This window comes from Delphinapterus leucas, chromosome 1 (assembly GCF_059928025.1).
Source record: "Delphinapterus leucas isolate spDelLeu-1000000601 "Yukka" chromosome 1, BTC_Dleu_Yukka2, whole genome shotgun sequence".
In the NCBI taxonomy this organism is placed as follows: Eukaryota; Metazoa; Chordata; class Mammalia; order Artiodactyla; family Monodontidae; genus Delphinapterus; species Delphinapterus leucas.
The window spans coordinates 121,725,829-121,745,769 of NC_143129.1; the positions used below are offsets into that span (position 1 = coordinate 121,725,829).

Sequence of the window (19,941 nt, forward strand, 5' to 3'; positions counted from 1 at the left end):
GCCCACAGGAGGATCTAATGTCTCCTCCAGCCCCTCATAATCACTTCTGAGAAACACTTGTTTTCTATTTCGTTTATTTGACAGATAATATAGATCTGCTTTCTGATTTTTAAAAATGGTTTATGAACCTATATATATCTTTTCTGATAAATTACAGTATAAGAGTATAAGGGTAAGGACCATGGATCATCATGTAATTATTTTTGTATTTGTGTACTCTTCCATATACAGTACAATACATATGATAATGAATAAATGAAGGGATGCAAGCCTAGTAACACAAAATTCTTCTGGGGAGTAAGTGACAAAAATAAATGGCACATGATTAGAGCATATCAATGTGTAATCTCTGATTTTTCATTTTTAACTTATGGTATGCTTTTGACTGATATAAAGAGTATTATAATTTCACAAATAAGATATTCATTGACATTATAATAATTGAATTATATGTAAAAATTTGAAAAATAATCCAATATAGATTCAATAGCTATGTTTAGTGTTTTTGAAGTAAGAGATTCTATTTTGCTTTGCAACTGCAAACGTTTCACATTTAAACAAGAATAACCAAGTATGGAATGTGGATTCTTTTTTTTTAATTAATTAATTTATTTATTTATTTGGCTGTGTCAGATCTTAGTTGCAGCACACTGGCTCTTCGTTGCAGCATGCAGGCTTCTCTCTAGTTGTGGCACACGGGCTCTAGAGTGTGTGGGCTTAGTTGCCCCGCGGCATGTGGGAGTTTAGTTCCCCAACCAGGTATCAAACCCACGTCCCCTGCATTGGAAGGCGGATTCTTAACCACTGGACCACCAAGGAAGTACCTGGAATGTGGATTCTTATTATTAACTTCTCTTATAAATAAACATCACATACCTAAAACTATTTAACAGGCAAAATTCCCAAAAACTGATGGAAACTAGGAATTCATCTCAATTATATAAAAATAATGTTCTAAATTGATATGTCCACAGATGATAATGAGTGTGGAAATTTAACACAGTCCTGTGGTGAAAATGCTAACTGCACGAACACAGAAGGAAGTTACTACTGTATGTGTGCACCTGGTTTCAGATCCAGCAGTAAGCAAGACAAGTTTATTACTAATGATGGAACCATCTGCATAGGTAAATTCAACTATATAACTTAAAATTTGTACCTATCTCTTATTGCTTATACCTCCAGAGATTAAATAATATTCAAACCAAGTTCTGTCAGTCCTTGATTGTACCCCGTTGTTAATACTATCAAAAACTTCATTAATTCCCTTAATTCTCCAGTATGGTGTCAGTTACTATGGTATATTTATCCAAGGGTATGAGAAAAATATTTTTTTTTGAGAATATCAACCAGTTTACCAAAAAATAAATAAATAAATCATGAAGTTATGAGATCTAGCATGGTGGCAAACAACACAATAAATGTTTACACTTTAAAGTAATATATTAACTCTAGAAAATTATCATTGGTATCACCAGCTATTGATGCTTATATAAATATGAACTCTGAGATGGGCCCTACATTTTCCTAGAAAGTGTTCAGGAAAGCATTACTTGTGAAATAATTGTCCTAGTGCTTTTACTGCTGCCTGCTGAAAGTTTGTCACACTTAAAATCTGCATTCTGTTTTTCTAAACACTAGAGTCCTATTTAGAAAATCATCTCAGATTCACTAAAATGTCTTCTGGAGGGTTATTAATTTCAATTAAATCCTTAAGTGAAATATTGTGAGTCTGAAGAGAGTATCTAGATTTTTTTTAATGTCCTTCTGTTGTATTTTGGTCACACACTTGATTTATCAGATCCTATAGTCTGAGAAAAAAATAATTGCATAGAAATTTCAGAGACAAATTCTCTGGAGCCAAAGACTTTAACTTTGAAAATAAATTATGAATCATCTTAATCATGGTTTCTAAGAAACTGTCCAGTTTACCAACAGCTAGTATAATTATGATTGATAATAATCTGCAAAATTAACAGATGAACCAAGGCCCTGAGAGTTAATTACATAACCAGGGGTAGATATGAGACTTGAACTCAGGACTGTACATGCAACATGGGCAGGAGTAAGGTGCTGCTTCTACTTTCCATAGTTAGATGAATGAGAGATGTCTAAATCAATATAGATCACCCTAAAGCCTTTGATGAGCTTCTAGTGAGGTTCTCATCAGTGAGCTAAGGAGAAGTCTGGCAATGTTATCATTAACACACATGATAGTCAGGAGATAATGTTCAAAGAGAATTTATTGGTGAAATGTCTGTATCAAAGAAATTATCCTGTCTTGTGTACTTATGGTTCACAGCATTTTCTCTGCTACATAAACCAGGTAGATTTTATTCTCATATTATAGCCAAAGGAAGTGAAGAGCTATTCCAGATTCACACATTTAGGGTAAAGGGAAGATTAGAATCACAGTCTTGTATCTAGAAAGCCATTGGTATTTCCACAGGAGTCTTAAATGGGTGGTCATTTAAATCTCACATGAATCTGGATCATGCAAATGCAGTGGATCAACTTTGCAAGGGCATAAATGATTTAAAATATGAGAAAATAATGCTATTTCTGTTGAATTATAATTTTGTCTTTATTGTTTGCAGCAAAATTTTTTATTGGATTATAGCATTACAATATATGCAAGAAATTAGAATTTTCCCAGAAAACCTAGTACCCCACTCTTTGTTCTTCTCAAACCTAAACTCTTGTCTCTAGTTTTAGAATGTTATATAATGTGTGCCTATTTTATCTTTAGTAGGTAAGTTCGAACTATGTACCTGTATAAGCTTTACTAGAAAAGTTCTAGTTAATGAAGAAATGCAACTTATGACATCTTAATCACTGGAATTTAATACAATTTTAACTGTGCTCTCCATTCCCTCTTGTCTCTAGAAGACATCTGTCTTTTCATCTGATCATGCTTACTTTTAATATGCCTCAGTTCACAAAGGGATATATATTTCTCTCTCTGTATTCCTTGAAAGTAAAGAATTCCTATTTAGAAAAAAATTAATCACAGATACAGAGAAAACACACACACAAAGATAACTGAAAGCCAACATTTTACGGGGTTGTAATATATTTGTAATATAAGCCTCTTTCTCCCAGTACTCAATTATTATTGAGATACTGTGGAAGGGCCCTGCATTTTTGATTATTCCCCCTTTAGCTATTTTAAGTAATCAGTAAACAATAACTTAGATTAAAACCCAATACCCAATATTGAGTCCTTCAATTTCTACCTGTTTTGTTTGATGGATTATTTGGTGAAAAAAGTCATTCTCTGGAAAATTGTTATTTCTCACCAGTTTTGTTTTCCTTAAAGATTAAATTTTTTAAGAAGCAGAACATCTATTTCTTTTCCCTTTTTTCCCCCAGTCCTATAGTAATTTTCCTTGTGCACCGTGATAATCCTCAGGGAATTTGAACAGAGAACCATAATTCTATTTCCTTTTTACATTAGTGTATCACCTTGTAGTATATTGTTTCTGATTTGAAAGTTTAGCTGATCCTTAAATTTGACATGTCTGGTAATTATAGTCATTAAGAACCTCTATAAAAACATAATGAGGAGGAACCAAGATGGCGGAGTAGAAGGATGTGCTCTCACTCCCTCTTGCAAGAACACCAGAATCACAACTAGCTGCTGGACAATCATCAACAGGAAGACACTGGAACTCACCAAAAAAGATACCCCACATCCAAACACAAAGGAGAAGCCACAATGAGATGGTAGGAGGGGTGCAATCACAGTAAAATGAAATCCCATAACTGGTGGGTGGGTGTCTCACAGACTGGCGAACACTTATACCACAGAAGTCCACCCACTGGAGTGAAGGTTCTGAGCCCCACGCCAGGCTTCCCAACCTGGGGGTCTGGCAACGGGAGGAGGAATTCCTAGAGAATCAGACTTTGAAGCCTAGTGGGAATTGATTGCAGGACTTTGACAGGACTGGGGGAAACAGAGACTCCACTCTTGGAGGGCACACACAAATTAGTGTGTGCATCGGGACCCAGGGGAAGGAGCAGTGACCCCAGGAGAGACTGAACCAGGCCTACCTGCTAGTTTTGGAGAGTCTCCTGCAGAAGCGGAAGGTGGCTGTGGCTCACCATGGAGACAAGGACCCTGGCAGCAGAAGTTCTGGGAAGTACTCCTTGGCGTGAGCCCTCCCAGAGTCTGTCATTAGCCCCAACAAAGAGCCCAGATAGGCTCCAGTGTTGGGTTGCATTAGGCCAAACAACCAACAGGGAGGGAACCCAGCCCCACCCATCAACAGTCAAGTGCATTAAAATTTTACTGAGCTCTGCCCAGAGCAACAGTCAGCTCTACCCACTACCAGTCCCTCCTATCAAGCCTCTTAGATAGCCTCATCCAGCAGAGGGCAGACAGAAGAAGCAAGAAGAACTACAATCCTGCAGCCTGTGGAACAAAAACCACATTCACAGAAAGGTAGACAAGATGAAAAGGCAGAGGGCTATATACCAGTTGAAGGAACAAGATAAAACCCCAGAAAAACAACTAAATGAAGTGAAGATAGGCAACCTTCCAGAAAAAGAATTCAGAATAATGATAGTGAAGATGATCCAGGACCTCAGAAAAAGAATGGAGGCAAATATCGAGAAGATGCAAGAAATGTTTAACAAAGACGTAGAAGAATTAAAGAACAAACAAACAGAGATAAACAATACAATAACTGAAATGAAAACTACACTAGGAATCAATAGCAGAATAACTGAGGAAGAAGAACGGATAAGTGACTTGGAAGACAGAATGGTGGAATTCATTGCTGTGGAACAGAATAAAGAAAAAAGAATGAAAAGAAATGAAGACAGCCTAAGAGACCTCTGGGACAACGTTAAATGCAGCAACGTTCACATTATAGAGGTTCCAGAAGGAGAAGAGAGAGAGAAAGGACCAGAGAAAATATTTGATGAGATTATAGTCAAAAACTTCCCTAACATGAGAAAGGAAATAGCTACCCAAGTCCAGGAAGCGCAGCAAGTCCCATACAGGATAAGCCCAAGGAGAAACACGCCGAGACACATAGTAATCAAATTGGCAAAAATGAAAGACAAAGAAAAATTATTGAAAGCAGCAAGGGAAAAATGACAAATAACATACAAGGGAACTCCCATAAGGTTAACAGCTGATTTCTCAGCAGAAACTCTACAAGCCAGAAGGGAGTGGCACGATATACTTAAAGTGATGAAAGGGAAGAACCTACAACCAAGATTACTCTACCCTGCAAAGATCTCATTCAGATTCGATGGAGAAATCAAAGTTTTACAGACAAGCAAAAACTAAGAGAATTCAGCACCACCAAACCAGCTCTACAACAAATGCTAAGGGAAATTCTCTAAGTGGGAAACACAAGAGAAGAAAAGGACCGACAAAAACAAACCCAAAACAATTAAGAAAATGGTCATAGGAACATACATATCGATAATTACCTTAAACATGAATGGATTAAATGCTCCAATCAAAAGACACAGGCTTGCTGAATGGATACAAAAACAAGACCCATATATATGCTGTCTACAAGAGACCCACTTCAGACCTAGGGACACATACAAACTGAAAGTGAGGGGATGGAAAAAGATATTCCATGCAAATGGAAATCAAAAGAAAGCTGGAGTAAGTAGCTATAGTCATATCAGATAAAATAGACTTAAAGAATGTTACAAGAAACAAGGAAGGACACTACATAATGATCAAGGGATCAATCCGAGAAGAAGATATAACAATTATAAATATATATGCACCCAACATAGGAGCACCTCAATACATAAGGCAAGTGCTAACAGCTCTAAAAGAGGAAATCAACAGTAACACGATAATAGTGGGGGACTTTGACACCTCACTTACACCAATGGACAGATCATCCAAAATGAAAATAAATAAGGAAACAAAGCTTTAAGTGACACAATGGACCAGATAGATTTAATTGATATTTATAGGACATTCCATCCAAAAACCAGCAGATTACACTTTCTTCTCAAGTGCGCACAGAACATTCTCCAGGATAGATCACATCTTGGGTCACAAATCAAGCCTCAGTAAATTTAAGAAAATTGGAATCATATCAAGCATCTTTTCTGACCACAATGTTATGAGATTAGAAATCAATTACAGGGAAAAAATGTAAAAAACACAAACACGTGGAGGCTAAACAATATGTTACTAAATAACCAAGAGATCACTGAAGAAATCAAAAAGGAAATAAAAAAATACCTAGAGACAAATGACAATGAAAACACGATGATCCAAAACCTATGGGATGCAGCAAAAGCAGTTCTAAGAGGGAAGTTTATAGCTAAGCCTACCTCAAGAAACAAGAAAAATCTCAAGTAAACAATCTAACCTTACACCTAAAGGAACTAGAGAAAGAAGAAAAGAAAAACCCCAAAGTTAGCAGAAGGAAAGAAATCATAATGATCAGAACAGAAATAAATGAAATAGAAACAAAGAAAACAATAGCAAAGATCAATAAAACTAAAAGCTGGTTCTTTGAGAAGATAAACAAAATTGATAAACCATTAGCCAGACTCATCAGTAAAAAGAGGGAGAGGACTCAATAAAATTAGAAATGAAAAAGAAGTCACAACAGACACCACAGAAATACATAGCATCCTAAGAGACTACTACAAGCAACTCTATGACAACAAAATGGACAACGTGGAAGAAATGGACAAATTCTTAGAAAGGTATAAGCTTCCAAGACTGAACCAGGAAGAAACAGAAAATATGAACAAAACATAATGAAAAACTGCAGTACAGGGCAAGAAATGACCCTAGCAAAATTCTATATCTTTAGTCTATATTCAAATACTATTTTCCATGGATGAGGTAATTTCATTGCAGAAGGCTTTGAGTGAGATTGAGCATCCTGCCTATTTTTCATCTCCTTGGAATCAGAGTAAAACAGAACGTCTGGTTCCCAGCTCCCAAGAGACCTTGTTCTAGACTCACATTTCACAAGTAGGGAAACTGAGGCATCCAATGGTAAAGTGACTCTCCCAAAACCAAATGAGTAGAACCCAAGAACTTCTTCACGTTTTCTGTGTGCTTAAGAGCAGTGTTCACTACTTGTAATTTTTTATGTCCTATTGCCTTAGGTACCCTGATAAATACAGATTTGTTTTCTGGCTTTGAATAATATTAACATTCAATTTTGTTTTTGCAAATTGCTTCCACTACATTGTATCTTTTCTTTTCAGTGTATGAGTTAAACAACATTAGAAAATTCAGTTATTGGTGAAAATTATAAAAATTATAAAAATCAAAACAATCATATGATCATGTTTTGAAAGAAGATTATGATAAAATACTGCTGTGTTGGCTCATTGTAGACATGAAAAACAAGCATAACCTTATTAATGAAAAAGTAGCAAATGAATTTTTTGACATGCAAAACAAGGAAATGTGTGTTATGATGTACTTACATTTAGCGAAATCGAGTTATTAGTGTTGAGTGTTAGGTTGGTAGTGGAAAAAGTGGATCAGTTATTAAATATAGTTTGTCAATTTTAGCCTCACTGAAATAATTATACAACAGCAATTTAGCTTTCATGAAAATGGGGGAAGGGGTTCTTTTTCTCTTTTACAGCTCTAGGAGTACCAAAACATGGCAATTTAATGAGACACTCATTATCAATGTGTTTTCTCCAAACCTACATACTCACAGGGCTCCTGCTATTAAGAAAATACACAATATGAGTAGAATCACTGGACCTGATTCCCAATTACAATATCAGGTACCTACTATATCTTAGGCATCCCTCCAAACACTTTTACATACATTTCCTCATTGGTTATGAAAAAGAACTCTTCTGAGTTAAGAGTATTTTTATAATACTACCCAAGGTCACAGAGCTAATGAGTATTAGAATCAAGATTTGAATTAAGGTCTTCTACAGGGCCTTTGCCTGTAAGAAGGAGGATACATAGTGGTTTTATTAGATTTAATTAGGCCCTACAAGAACTTGCAAGAGATGTTAGTATGGATCTCAATGTAAAATGGCGGTCACATTCATTTTGGCTAAGCCAGTTTCATCCCTTTTGGGCCTGGGATACTCTTTCAGTGTTTTATGAACCTCTTTATATTACTAGGTAGCAAGGAGGCATAGAGTGATATGCTAAGGATAGTGGAGGCTCTTTGACTTCCCTGACACACAGCCAGTTGTGGTGGTCGCACACTCTGTACCTGTTACTAGGTTAAACTCAGTAAGTTCTAATACTGAGGCCAAAATTGAGAAGGATATCAAATTCAGCAAACCTTATGTCTACATTTTAGTAAAAAGTTAGAGAAACAATAATGTAAACAAGGAAAGTATAAACAATTTAGAAAACATGTCTTTCATTAAGGATGATTGAGGTTTGAAAAACATTACTTTGGTAGGGTGATTGATATTCTTTTAGAATATTTGGAGTCAGAATATAAAAATTTGCCTAATCTTAATCTCAAATGTTTCTTTCCCAGAGTATGACCTCATTATTTTGACAGATTAACCTTCTGTCACTTGGTGAATTCAGAAGCTGAAATACCCTAGTTGGTCCAAAGCTGACGTGGTGGGATAGCAGACAGCTGAGCGGGTGCTGGGAGGGCTGGAACCAGAGGAGAGACCCCAACATAATGACCTCAGGGTATGGAGGATGCACAGGGGAAAGCTGAAACCGTCAAGAACACCAAGACTGTGTACATCTGTGTCCAAAGTGCACGAGGGAGGATGCAAATGGATTTTGTAAAGCTAAGATCAGTTTGTTGCTGAGAGATTGGGCTTAGGAAAAAGTTCCCAAGAAAAGTTGCACTTTTGAAATTGGGAGAAATCAACACTTCATTTTCAGTTAGCCATAGAAGGTATCCGAAAATATGAAGTGGGGGTATTCAGAGAACACAGCTTTCTTTCCCATGAAATAAGTTTTTCTATTTATGATACTTCATGGATCTCTTCACACCTTCACCGGGGTATTATCCACATTTGGGTACTGCACAAATGACTTCTTCAACGCTGCTCCACAAAAGACTAGTCTTTTGCTTTCTCATATTTTTTTCTCACTTCATTGATCTCATGAAAAATAATAATTCTAGTCTGCCCTCCCACCTGACTTCTTTACTTCAGCCCAACCTGGAATGATTTTGCTAATGATTCTCCAGATCCCAAGAGCCAACCTGCTATCACCTCCTCCTTTATTTCTGTCCTTTTTTTGTGTGGAGTGGCAGTTTATGAACACATATATATAGAAATTCAAGGAAGAGGGTGAGGGTGCTAGGGCAGCATTTATTTATTTAAAGTAGAGAACTTGGACTTCTAGGCAGTACAGATCATGACTATGAAGACTTGGCAGAAGAACAAGAGGTTTTCTACCTCTTTTTCAGGGAGTTAATAGTCTTCCTAAGTCCAGTACCCTCACCTTCTTAGCTAATGGAAATTTCTTCAAGAACTGGCAGGAGACTTACTGTCAGTTCCAGTTTCTGGTGGTGTGAGGTTTAATGGGGTTTTTTCTGTGTGTGCCATTATTGCATTTTTAAAATGAGAAATGAGGATCAGCTACATTTCAGATAACTCGCTAGATGACATTTTAATTGGACTTTGATTACTCCCCCTTATTATGGCAAACAGGATTGTGCCACTCTATGAGTCTTTAAAAAATCAAATTGTATATGCAAGATTACAGATTAATGCATTAATCTAACATAGTGAAACTCTAAGATGTCAGGGCTAGGCTAGGAGCACAAAAATCTTTACATTAGTTTAAGGTAATGATCTGGACTCTTCAGTTCCTTGGAATCATTCCCTATTGGAACTCTGCCTACTGGCAGAGTATTTATTCTGTATTTATAACTTAAGACATATTTCACTATTCATTATAGTATGTAAAATTTTAAATTAAGAATATAAATTATGTGAGTTTATAACTTACCATTTTGATTGTAGCTTTGATATATAGCTACTGAAAATCTAAGACTTAATTCTGTACAGTTTGTTACTTTACCTTTGATGACCATGTATTAAAAATCATAGTAAAATATAACCTGAACAAAAGTAATAAGTTCTGGTAAAATTTTAAGGGAGTTGAATCATACATTCTGCTACATCTTAATTTTTAGGTTTACTTATATGGAAAAATGAGGCTTTGGAAAGAAAATGGGCTACTCCTTTTTGCCCTGCAGAGTACTCTAAACTCAGTTGTTACAATCAATTTAATTTAATACTAGAAAACAAAGAATTCTAAATGTATTTTTAAAATTAGATCTTTAATTAGGAATAAATATTACATCATCAATGATTGAAATTACTCTAATGACTTTGTTGATGAATCAAGCTATTTAGAAAACAATTCAAGTGTTGGCCTATGAATAACATTTGCAATATATTGTCAAAATGGATTGACCAAATCAAAGTTAAAAAAATATATGCAGGGCTTCCCTGGTGGCGCAGTGGTTGAGAGTCCGCCTGCCGATGCAGGGGACACGGGTTCCTGCCCCGGTCCGGGAAGATACCACATGCCGGGGAGCGGCTGGGCCCGTGAGCCATGACCGCTGAGCCTGCACGTCCGGAGCCTGTGCTCCGCAACGGGAGAGGTCACAACAGTGAGAGGCCTGCGTACCACACACACACACACACAAATATATATATACATATATATATATATATATATGCAGCTAAGTTTGCTCTGTCATTTTCCAAATGATGGAATTTTTCTTGTTATCTTGTAAAATTCGATATGAAATCACTAACTCTATGTAATACTATTATCAACAAGGTAGCAACTATATGAGCACTAAATTGAAATTTTAATTTTTCAAATATTCCCAGATATAGATGAATGCAATGAATCATTTGCCTGTGGAGATCATGCAATGTGTGAAAATGTGGATGGTGGATATTACTGCTCCTGCAAGGAAGGTTATACATCCACAGGAAACTCACAGTTCACACCTAATGATGGCACTTATTGCCAAGGTAAATTATATTATTATATTTTATGTATTATCAAAGCACCATATAAAATATGTACTACACATTTCTTCCAAGAAATGTGCTAGTATTCCTTTATCTATAAAATGGAATAAGAAAAGTTACAGTTTTATTTAATGGAAGATGTAGACCACATGTTTTATGTAATTACCATACCCTGTTTCCTTAGGGTAACTACAATATTCTATTTTCCATAAAATATTGCATTTTAATGAATAAAAATAAATGAATTTTTATTATGAATAAAATTTTAAAATAATGAATAATGAAAAAAATTTTAAATAAATGAATTTTCATGAATAAAATAAACAAAAATGAAACTCTAATGATAAGAATGTTTTTAATGTCTAAATAAGTGAGCAAAATCACTGAAATCAATATAATTATCTTAGGGAAAATATTTTTTAAGACTTAATATATAATCTTTTTTTCTACAGAAATTGTGAATCCAGACTGCCATTTAGATAATATCTGTATTGCGGCGAATATTAATAAAACTTTAACAAAAGTGAGTAAAGGTATTGAATTAAAAATACGTTCTATTTTGACATTTTGGTTTCAGTTTAATTCTTTCCAAAGTCACTTCTTTTATTTTTTTTATTTTTATTTTTTATAAAATATGGAACGCGTCACGAATTTGCGTGTCATCCTTGCGCAGGGGCCATGCTAATCTTCTCTGTATCGTTCCAATTTTTAGTATATGTGCTGCCGAAGTGAGCACTCCAAAGTCACTTTTTTTAAAAGAGTAACAAGCAGTTGGTCTTCATGTAGAGTTGAAACTGTTTACATATAGAGATCTAAGTACTTGATAGGATTAATTTGAAAATCCCCAAAGTACTGAAGAAGACTTACATATTTAATTTAAGTTACTTTTTCACTATTCGGTAGACTGGAAAGTTATTTTCAACATGTAAAGAAATTGGATGGATAAAATAGTAAAAACACACTTTGACCCCAGGCCATTTTCAAATTCTAGGGAGACATAGCTGAATGCAACTAGATTTTGTACACCAAAGTAAATACTATTTTAAAGAGTAAACAAAGTAGGACATTCATAAAATTACTGTCCTGAGATTAGAAGTGTGAGTCTCACATGACTCATTAACAATGAGGTAAAAGCAAATTGCCATTTTATCATGTAAAAAAATTTCTCTGGTTAATTAAAATCTAATTCAAATTAAGTTATAATGTATTTTAATTAACTTTAAAATGATAAATTCAAACATGTATTGCCTTTCTGAAGTAAATTCTATGCCTTTTAAGCTATTTGCTAATCCTTTGTAAATAATTTCAGGTTTCATTGCTTTGTGTTATGGTTTAGGTGTAATCTGATAACTTATTAATGTATAAGAGAAAAAAATAACTCAGAACATATTTATCATGCAACATTTATTCTTGAAAAGATCTAGTAGTGCTTTAAACTGGTTTCCTTTCCCTGGGCTCATTTTTGTTCAGATTAGGCACATAGAAGAACCTGTAGCTTTGCTACAAGAAGTCTATAGAAATTCTGTGAAAGATCTTTCACCGACGGATATAATTACATATATAGAAATATTAGCTGAATCATCCCCATTACTGGGTTATATGAATAGCACGAATTCGGCCAAGGACACCCTTTCTAATTCAACTCTTACTGTAAGTATGTTGAGCTTTAACTCATAATTGAGGCTTAAAATTTTCCTTACATTTGTGATTAATGTAAAAGTCCAACATTTTTAAAAGATACACTTTTTTTTCAACAGGAATTTGTAAAAACTGTGAATAATTTTGTTCAAAAGGATACATTTATAGTTTGGGACAAGTTATCTACAAACCATAGAAGAACTCATCTTACAAAACTGATACATGCTGTGGAGCAAGCTACCTTAAGGCTATCTCAGAACTTTCAAAAGACCACTCAGTTTGATACTAATTCAAGTGATATAGGTAAGAAGCCAAGGTCAATTTCAAAGCAATCGAGTTTTCCAGACAAGCCACTCTCAAAAGAGAAGAAAAGTCTTTAAAATATTGTTAATTAAACTGGCAGTTGTTTTATCAATGTAGACATGAATGGTGATGCATATCACAAGAGTAGTTATGAATGAAGTGTGAATAAAAAGGATGGGTGCCTAAGATTTGCCACCTACTTATAGCCTCCACTTTTTTCTATCTCTGAACTGTTTAGCATTTAAATGCTCAGAGACCATTACTCCCTTGTCATCTCATGACTTGGTAGGATCTGTCTTGACCGATCATAGTACAGACAGATTTTCTGGATGTAGTATATTTCATTTCTTTAAGTTTAATTTTTTTTGAAGTATAACAGACAGAAAAGTGCACATGTCAAATGAATATAACTTGACAAATTTTCACAAAGTGAACACGTCTGTATAAACAGCACCCCAGAAGACCCCTCATCCCCCCGGCAGCCACTCCCTGCCCCATAAAGATTATACCATCCTGACTTCTAAAACCATACCATGAGCATAATTTTTAGTGTCTCTGCAATAGTCTATGGATAGATCATATTTTATGTAACCATTCCCTGTTTTTCTAATGTTGAACGTTGAAGATGTTTATTTTTAACGTTGAAATCCTTTGGGCGTATATCTTTGTCCTGAATGTAGTATATTTAAATTTCTCATTAGGAATCCTTTGCCTTTCGATAATATAAAGTAATTAGCATAGCAAATTGGAATGTTTCCTGCTTTATGAAATCTCATACTTAACACATTAAGAATCTGGATCAAATTGAGGCTGCCTGTAAAGTTGTTCTGAGGAAACAAAGTACATTTTCTGCAGTAATCATTGCATATACACCCCTATTATATTTCTGGTTGCTATCCTGCTGTGCACCTATAGATATACAAAAATCATTAACTCATTGGGATTCACCAGTTACTCAAAATTAAGGTAGCAAACACTGTGACCATATATAGGAGCCTAAATTTCTATGATGTTCCTGCATGAAAAAGGTGAAAATGCACCAGGTAAGGAAATTATTACTCAAGAATTTAAGTCAATCACTCTGTATATAATAAATTATATTGTAGATATCATCCTCTAATACATTGTAATTGCTTGTCTGCTTTAGTAATTATGATTTATAGCTTCTTTGTGTACATACATATTTTCTTTTATTTTATTCAATAAAGTTAGAATTAAGCCATGAATGCTATAGTGAAATCAAACAAATAAACTTGAATCAGATTTTTAAATACAAATTATAATGTCCAAACATCATGTTCAGAATATGTTCATTCTACCTGCCATAATTAAGAAGTTGAAATATAACAATGATGGATGAAATTGTCTCTAACTAAATAAATACATTGATTAAACTCATTTCAGAGAATTTATTATTTTCATGATTTTGTTTCAGCTCTCAAAGTTTTCTTTTTTGATTCATATCACATGAAGCATATTCATCCCCATATGAATATGGACGGAGATAATATAAAGATATTTCCAAATAGAAAAGCTGCATATGATTCAAATGGTAGGACTTTGACAATCTTATATACAATATTTCAATGTTTTGCAATAAATACCATACATTTGATTGTATCATATGTGCATATAACTTGTGTGGTTTTCTATAGAAAAATATTTTATGTTTATACACAGAATTGCCGTATTTATATTTGAGATTTTCATTATGATAAAAATACCTGGGTAGAATTTAGCTGATGATACCTAGATCCTTCTTGTCCTCAATCCTCTAACTCTGTAACTGTCTAATAATGTTAAGATCCCAGTGGAAATATACAAAGGAACTGTGATTTTATTCCTCATTTTGCAGCAGTCAGATGCTATAATTTTCATAGAGTTCTTCTAATATTTCATCTTCAGTAATCCTTCATATTCCTCCTTGTAAGACTGAATTTGGGATTGTATGAGGAAGATGAATAGAGGTAGTGTTCAAAAAGGTAGAAAGTTATTGTTTAAGTGTGGATTTCTCTTCCACTCATTTCTTAGTTTTTGTACACTAAACTCTTCAGCTAAACTAAAGGCAGGATTTCTTAAGAAATGGGACCAGAGAATGCTAGTACTAGCAAGTGACTTTACGATTATCTAACCTAATGGCCTCATTTTATGGATAATGGAACTAAGGCACAAGAAGCTAACGGGTTTGTCTCTATGTACATCAACAGATAATACAGAACTAAGACTTGAAGAGAAGGAGGTAACAAAGAAATCAGCCCTGACCAGCTTTCCCTTGTCACCTAACCACAGGCAAACTAGAAGCTGCTATTTTAATTTAACCATTTATCTGCTCTCGTAGTGCAATGCACTTAGAAAAAAAAAAATCTCTGCTGATAATAGAATTGGTGCTGTTCACATATAGGTCAAATATATTACCTATAAAACATGAATTATAATATTTTCACAAAGCATTGTGGGTCGTCATACGTACAAATGGAAAATATATACAATAACACACATATGTCACTTTTACAGACATCACTTCATTAAAAAATATGTTGTCTTTACTGTTAAAAAGCTTGTTGCACATTCCCTCTCAGAATACCATCTTTTTAAAAAAAAATTTACAGCACTAATGTGGGAATTTTTTTCTAATCCATTGATATTATCCTTTCCATTTTTTCTCGTCATTATTTATTCAAAAGTAAGAAACAGATGGCCATAAAAAACAAAAATAACTAAGCCATACTGCCATTGAACCCATGGCTCTTACCCCATTACATCATATTCTAATTAACCAAGCACACACGTAATATTTAGGAGCAAATCCAAAGAATGTGTTAAACTGTTGTATTTTCAAAGACAATTTGAGTAGTATTTGGAAGTTGAGAATAAAGACATTGAAAATACTTATCATAGTGACAGATGAAATTGTCATGGAATTAATATCTCGAAGAGATCGTGTCTTAGTGTATGGTAGTTTTGTTATATTTCATAATCACGCATGCAAACGATGACATTTGAAAGGGACAGTAATATCAGCTCTCAAGAAAGCAGAGGGAGAAAATTTATTTTCCTCAAGGTTGAATCTTCAAAATAAGGACAAGTGTAAGAAACTGATCAAACCCACTCAATGATGTCTACATGTGATTATTCATTTATTGACAAACTTCCTTAATAAAAACATTCATTAGTTAAAAGCTGCATAGTATCATTAGGAGGAAAATAAGGGTGGCACAGATGGATTTTTAATCTTTTTTATGTACTGAATTTTAGTGCCTATTATTAGTGAATGAACCCCTAGTTTACTGAAAATAGGTACAGATCTGATATGAGAGTTAAAAGCTAGATCAGGCCTAGAATTAGTGAGAAATCATGGGAATTAAAATAGGTTCCAAATGATTTTAAAAGAATGAACAAATACTGGATCAATATTCAGAAAAAGATTAAAAAGGGATTTTGGACCATTCTACGTGGCATGAGTCTCCTTTTACCCAAAGTCAAAAATTGATGTTAAATAAATATTTTCCTTTAGAAAGTATCAGAGTGATAGATTTTTAAATCCATGTTATCTCTTTGGTGCTTCATTTGATTTTGGACCACCCACTACTACAACCTCTGAGAAGTTGCTGTTGCATGAACTGGTTCATCAGCTGGACTAGGTCAAGTTCCCCTAAGAGGTTTCCAGGTTCTGCTTCCATCCCTGGTCTGTCCATAGCAAATGCTGGGCTAGCTGTCATCTGGAGCCATCACAATTTCACTAGCCCAACCATGTTATACTAATATTATTTTTTTGATATAAGTTTTCTGGGCTGGCAGTTTAGGAAAATATGTAATGTATCTGAATTTCAGCAAGGCTCTTAGCAGTATCTTGGGGTGCCTTTTTATACTAAGATAGAAAACGTGAATAGTGACACATTTTTGCAACTTCTAGCTCACATAACCATATCCAAAGAATATTAGCTATTAGTGTGATATTGTGATGTGGATGGTTCCAGCATTATATCACAGACCTTTGTTTTTGATGACATTATCAACATTTGTATTAATGATTTTGATTAATTTATGCTTTTCAAATTATTTGCTGGTGTCACAAATTTGAGGGAAAATGAATATGATAGAGTTCTTCCTAATTTGTCCAAGTATCTAAAGCAAACATATAACATTTCTAGTTAATAAGTATAACAATAATCATATTAATATAGCATCTTAAATTTTATAGAAGACTCTCTCGTATAATTTCATTTGGTCTCCACCTTATCCTAGTAAATAGCCGGAGGGAATATCACTACCACCATGTTATACATGAGAAAACTCAAGTTTACCCAGGGACACACAAGTAGGAGAAATGACTAAAACCAGAACTTCTAACTCCAAGAGTAAATTCTGAATATAAATTCCTCAATTTACTGTCCGTAATTCTGTACAACAGAGAAGGAATGTGACCTAAGTGACAACAGGAGTTTTAAAAGATAATAGTTGTCCATGTTGAGTTGTTCACACACGCTTAATATCAGTGATAATGAGCTGCTGATAATGACCTCAAAAACCAAGGCAATTTGAGATCCGTTAAAATAGGTGTAGTGTCCAGGCTAAGGGAAAAATAGGCATGTGATAGTCTATACTGATCAGGTAACATTTCTAGTATCTGGTTATGTGCTGATGTGCTGCATTTGGGGAGTGTCAGGGGTTCAGATAAATGTATGCCTCGAAAGGCAATAAATTCCCTATGCTGTGTCGGCATAACTATATGTCATGAATTTAAAGAGGAAGCATTTTAGTGGGCATGATGTTGAACTCAGTGGCATCTCACAACTCTTTCAATTCTAAACTTTCTTAATACTGTAAATCTGTGATAATTTTCTCCCAATATCTTTCTAATTCATATATTTTCCCAGCAAAGTAGTAAGTCAAAATTTTATTTTTCAAATGAATATACTTTACTCCTTGGTTCTTAGTCAGCACTTGGATGTAAATTTATCTAGGACTATTTTTCTCCTAAATATAGTCTGTGCCAAGGGAATGCTACAGCCCACAATCAGTTTCAGAGTCACAGAGGTCAGAGAATATGTCTTAATATGGTTGGATGATGTAAGCATAGATATATTATGACCCACATTTCAGTATCTGGGAATTTGTATGACTCCCTTTGGTCAATTTTTATGTTTATTTTAAGAATTTCACTGAATACACTTATTTGATTGACAGGCAGTGTTGCAGTTGCATTTTTATATTATAAGAGTATTGGTCCTCTATTTTCATCATCTGACAACATCTTATTGGAACCTCAAAGTTATGATAAAGCTGAAGAGGAGGGAAGAGTCATCTCTTCAGTAATTTCAGTCTCAATTAGCTCAAACCCACCCACATTGTATGAATTCGAAAAAATAACATTTACATTAAATCACATAAAGGTAAGTTGTGTTTCTGTTGACTATTGATCATAATTGTGAAGCATTCAGAGAAATGAACATGTTTTTGTAGTGTCACTTTAATTGTATGTGAGTTCTTGAGTTTAAAAATGCAAATTCAAAATTGAAATAAAAGAGTAAAGTGGTTTCAACTAATTTTTCTATAAAATATTTTTGTACTTTCAGCGCTCTTTAAATTTTATAATAAATTCCAAAGAATTTTATGTATTTGATTATCTGAAATTAAGCTACAATTTAGTTTTATTTTTAAGTACATTTTTCATTTTGGAAGTCTCCGGCCCTTCAAGGAAGAAGTTATAAAAAAGTATTAAAGAGATAAATGTTACTTGTATAATGAGGGAGGTGTTTGGTTAATTGTCATATAAAATAATACTTGCAGGGATTTGGGTGCTGATTAAAATAAAATCATAGAGAAGTTCATAATATTTCATAAAGAAATTATCTGAGAACACTTTACTCTTTTATTGTTATTCTAAATCTTTTTTCAAACCCATGTATAATTAAAACTATACAATAAAAAAAAATGATTAGAAATAACTAAGTATTTAGGGTTTTTATAGACCTAAAAGTGAAGGGGAAACTCAAAATCATATTGTTTGCTGCATTTTTACAGTTAATGGTTTGTTGGGCTTTCAATTGAATTTCAATCTTAGTACATAATTAAAGTGCCTCAGAAACTCTGTTTGGAGAACCTTGAAGCTGGGCAATTGTATTTGCATGTTTATGGGAAACAGGGGATTAAAAGAACATATAGTCAGCCCTCCGTATCCACAGGTTCCACATCCATGAATTCAACCAAACGCAAATGGAAAATATTCAAGGGAAAAAATTCCAGAAAGTTCCAAAAAGCAAAACTTGAATTTAATGCAGCCCGTCAACTATTTACATAGCATTTACATTGTATTGAGTTTTATAAGTAATCTAGAGATGATTTAAAGTATACATAAGGATGTGCATAGGTTATATGCAAATACTACTCCATTTTACGAAAGTAACTTGAGTATCCGTGGATTTCGGAATGCGCAGGGGCCCTGGAATCAATCCCCTGTGAATATCGAGGGGCCACTCTATATGCTTCCATACAGTACAAATGTGTCACTGTAAAGACAGACATCTGATGTAAAGAGAAACAAAATGTATAAAAATTGCAAGTAAATAGTAGGTCAAACCTAAACAATGGTGGGCATTCTGTTGAGGGAAAAAGAAGGTGTGAAATGTTTTAAGAATGGAAACTAGATTTAGATATTTTCAGGTGCTAAATGCAAATGACCTTTTGATACTAGAAAACAAACATTGTTCTTTTACATGGTCTTATGGTTTTTCTACAGTTTTTACCAGTGGAATGTTTTGGCAGCTGAAGAGGTGCCAAGGACAACCCACTTCTCCCATCTCTGTTTGACACAGCAACAAAACAAAACACACATTTACACAAGAGTTCTTCACCATACTTAATGAGAAAACTTGATTGTCCTTAATCTTCTTCTCTGTTCAAATTATTTTCCCATTCAAAGCAATGACCACTCTGAAATTTCATCTCTTTCCTCTGACAATACATTTACCTAATCAATTGCTTCCCTCTGAGAATAAAATTTGGATACCATTTTATTCTCTAGGAAAATCGAAGTTATTT

The 19,941-nt window shown here is 34.2% G+C and overlaps 1 protein-coding gene and 1 non-coding gene across 3 annotated transcripts in view; one reads left to right on the plus strand and one right to left on the minus strand.

Moving 5' to 3' along the window:
- ADGRL4 (adhesion G protein-coupled receptor L4) overlaps positions 1–19,941 on the plus strand; it is a 121,864-nt gene that overhangs the window by 63,927 nt on the left and 37,996 nt on the right. Inside the window, exons 3-9 of one of the 2 annotated variants that reach the window (XM_022581003.2) lie at positions 975–1,127; positions 10,813–10,959; positions 11,412–11,482; positions 12,430–12,609; positions 12,717–12,900; positions 14,336–14,452; positions 18,088–18,293. In XM_022581003.2, the coding sequence (XP_022436711.1) occupies positions 975–1,127; positions 10,813–10,959; positions 11,412–11,482; positions 12,430–12,609; positions 12,717–12,900; positions 14,336–14,452; positions 18,088–18,293 (1,058 nt within the window). The remainder of the gene's footprint in view (positions 1–974; positions 1,128–10,812; positions 10,960–11,411; positions 11,483–12,429; positions 12,610–12,716; positions 12,901–14,335; positions 14,453–18,087; positions 18,294–19,941) is intronic. The other variant, XM_022581004.2, reaches the window with a different exon arrangement.
- LOC115801879 (U6 spliceosomal RNA) lies at positions 11,588–11,695 on the minus strand. The gene has a single exon (XR_004022237.2). It is a non-coding gene; the product is annotated as a U6 spliceosomal RNA (small nuclear RNA).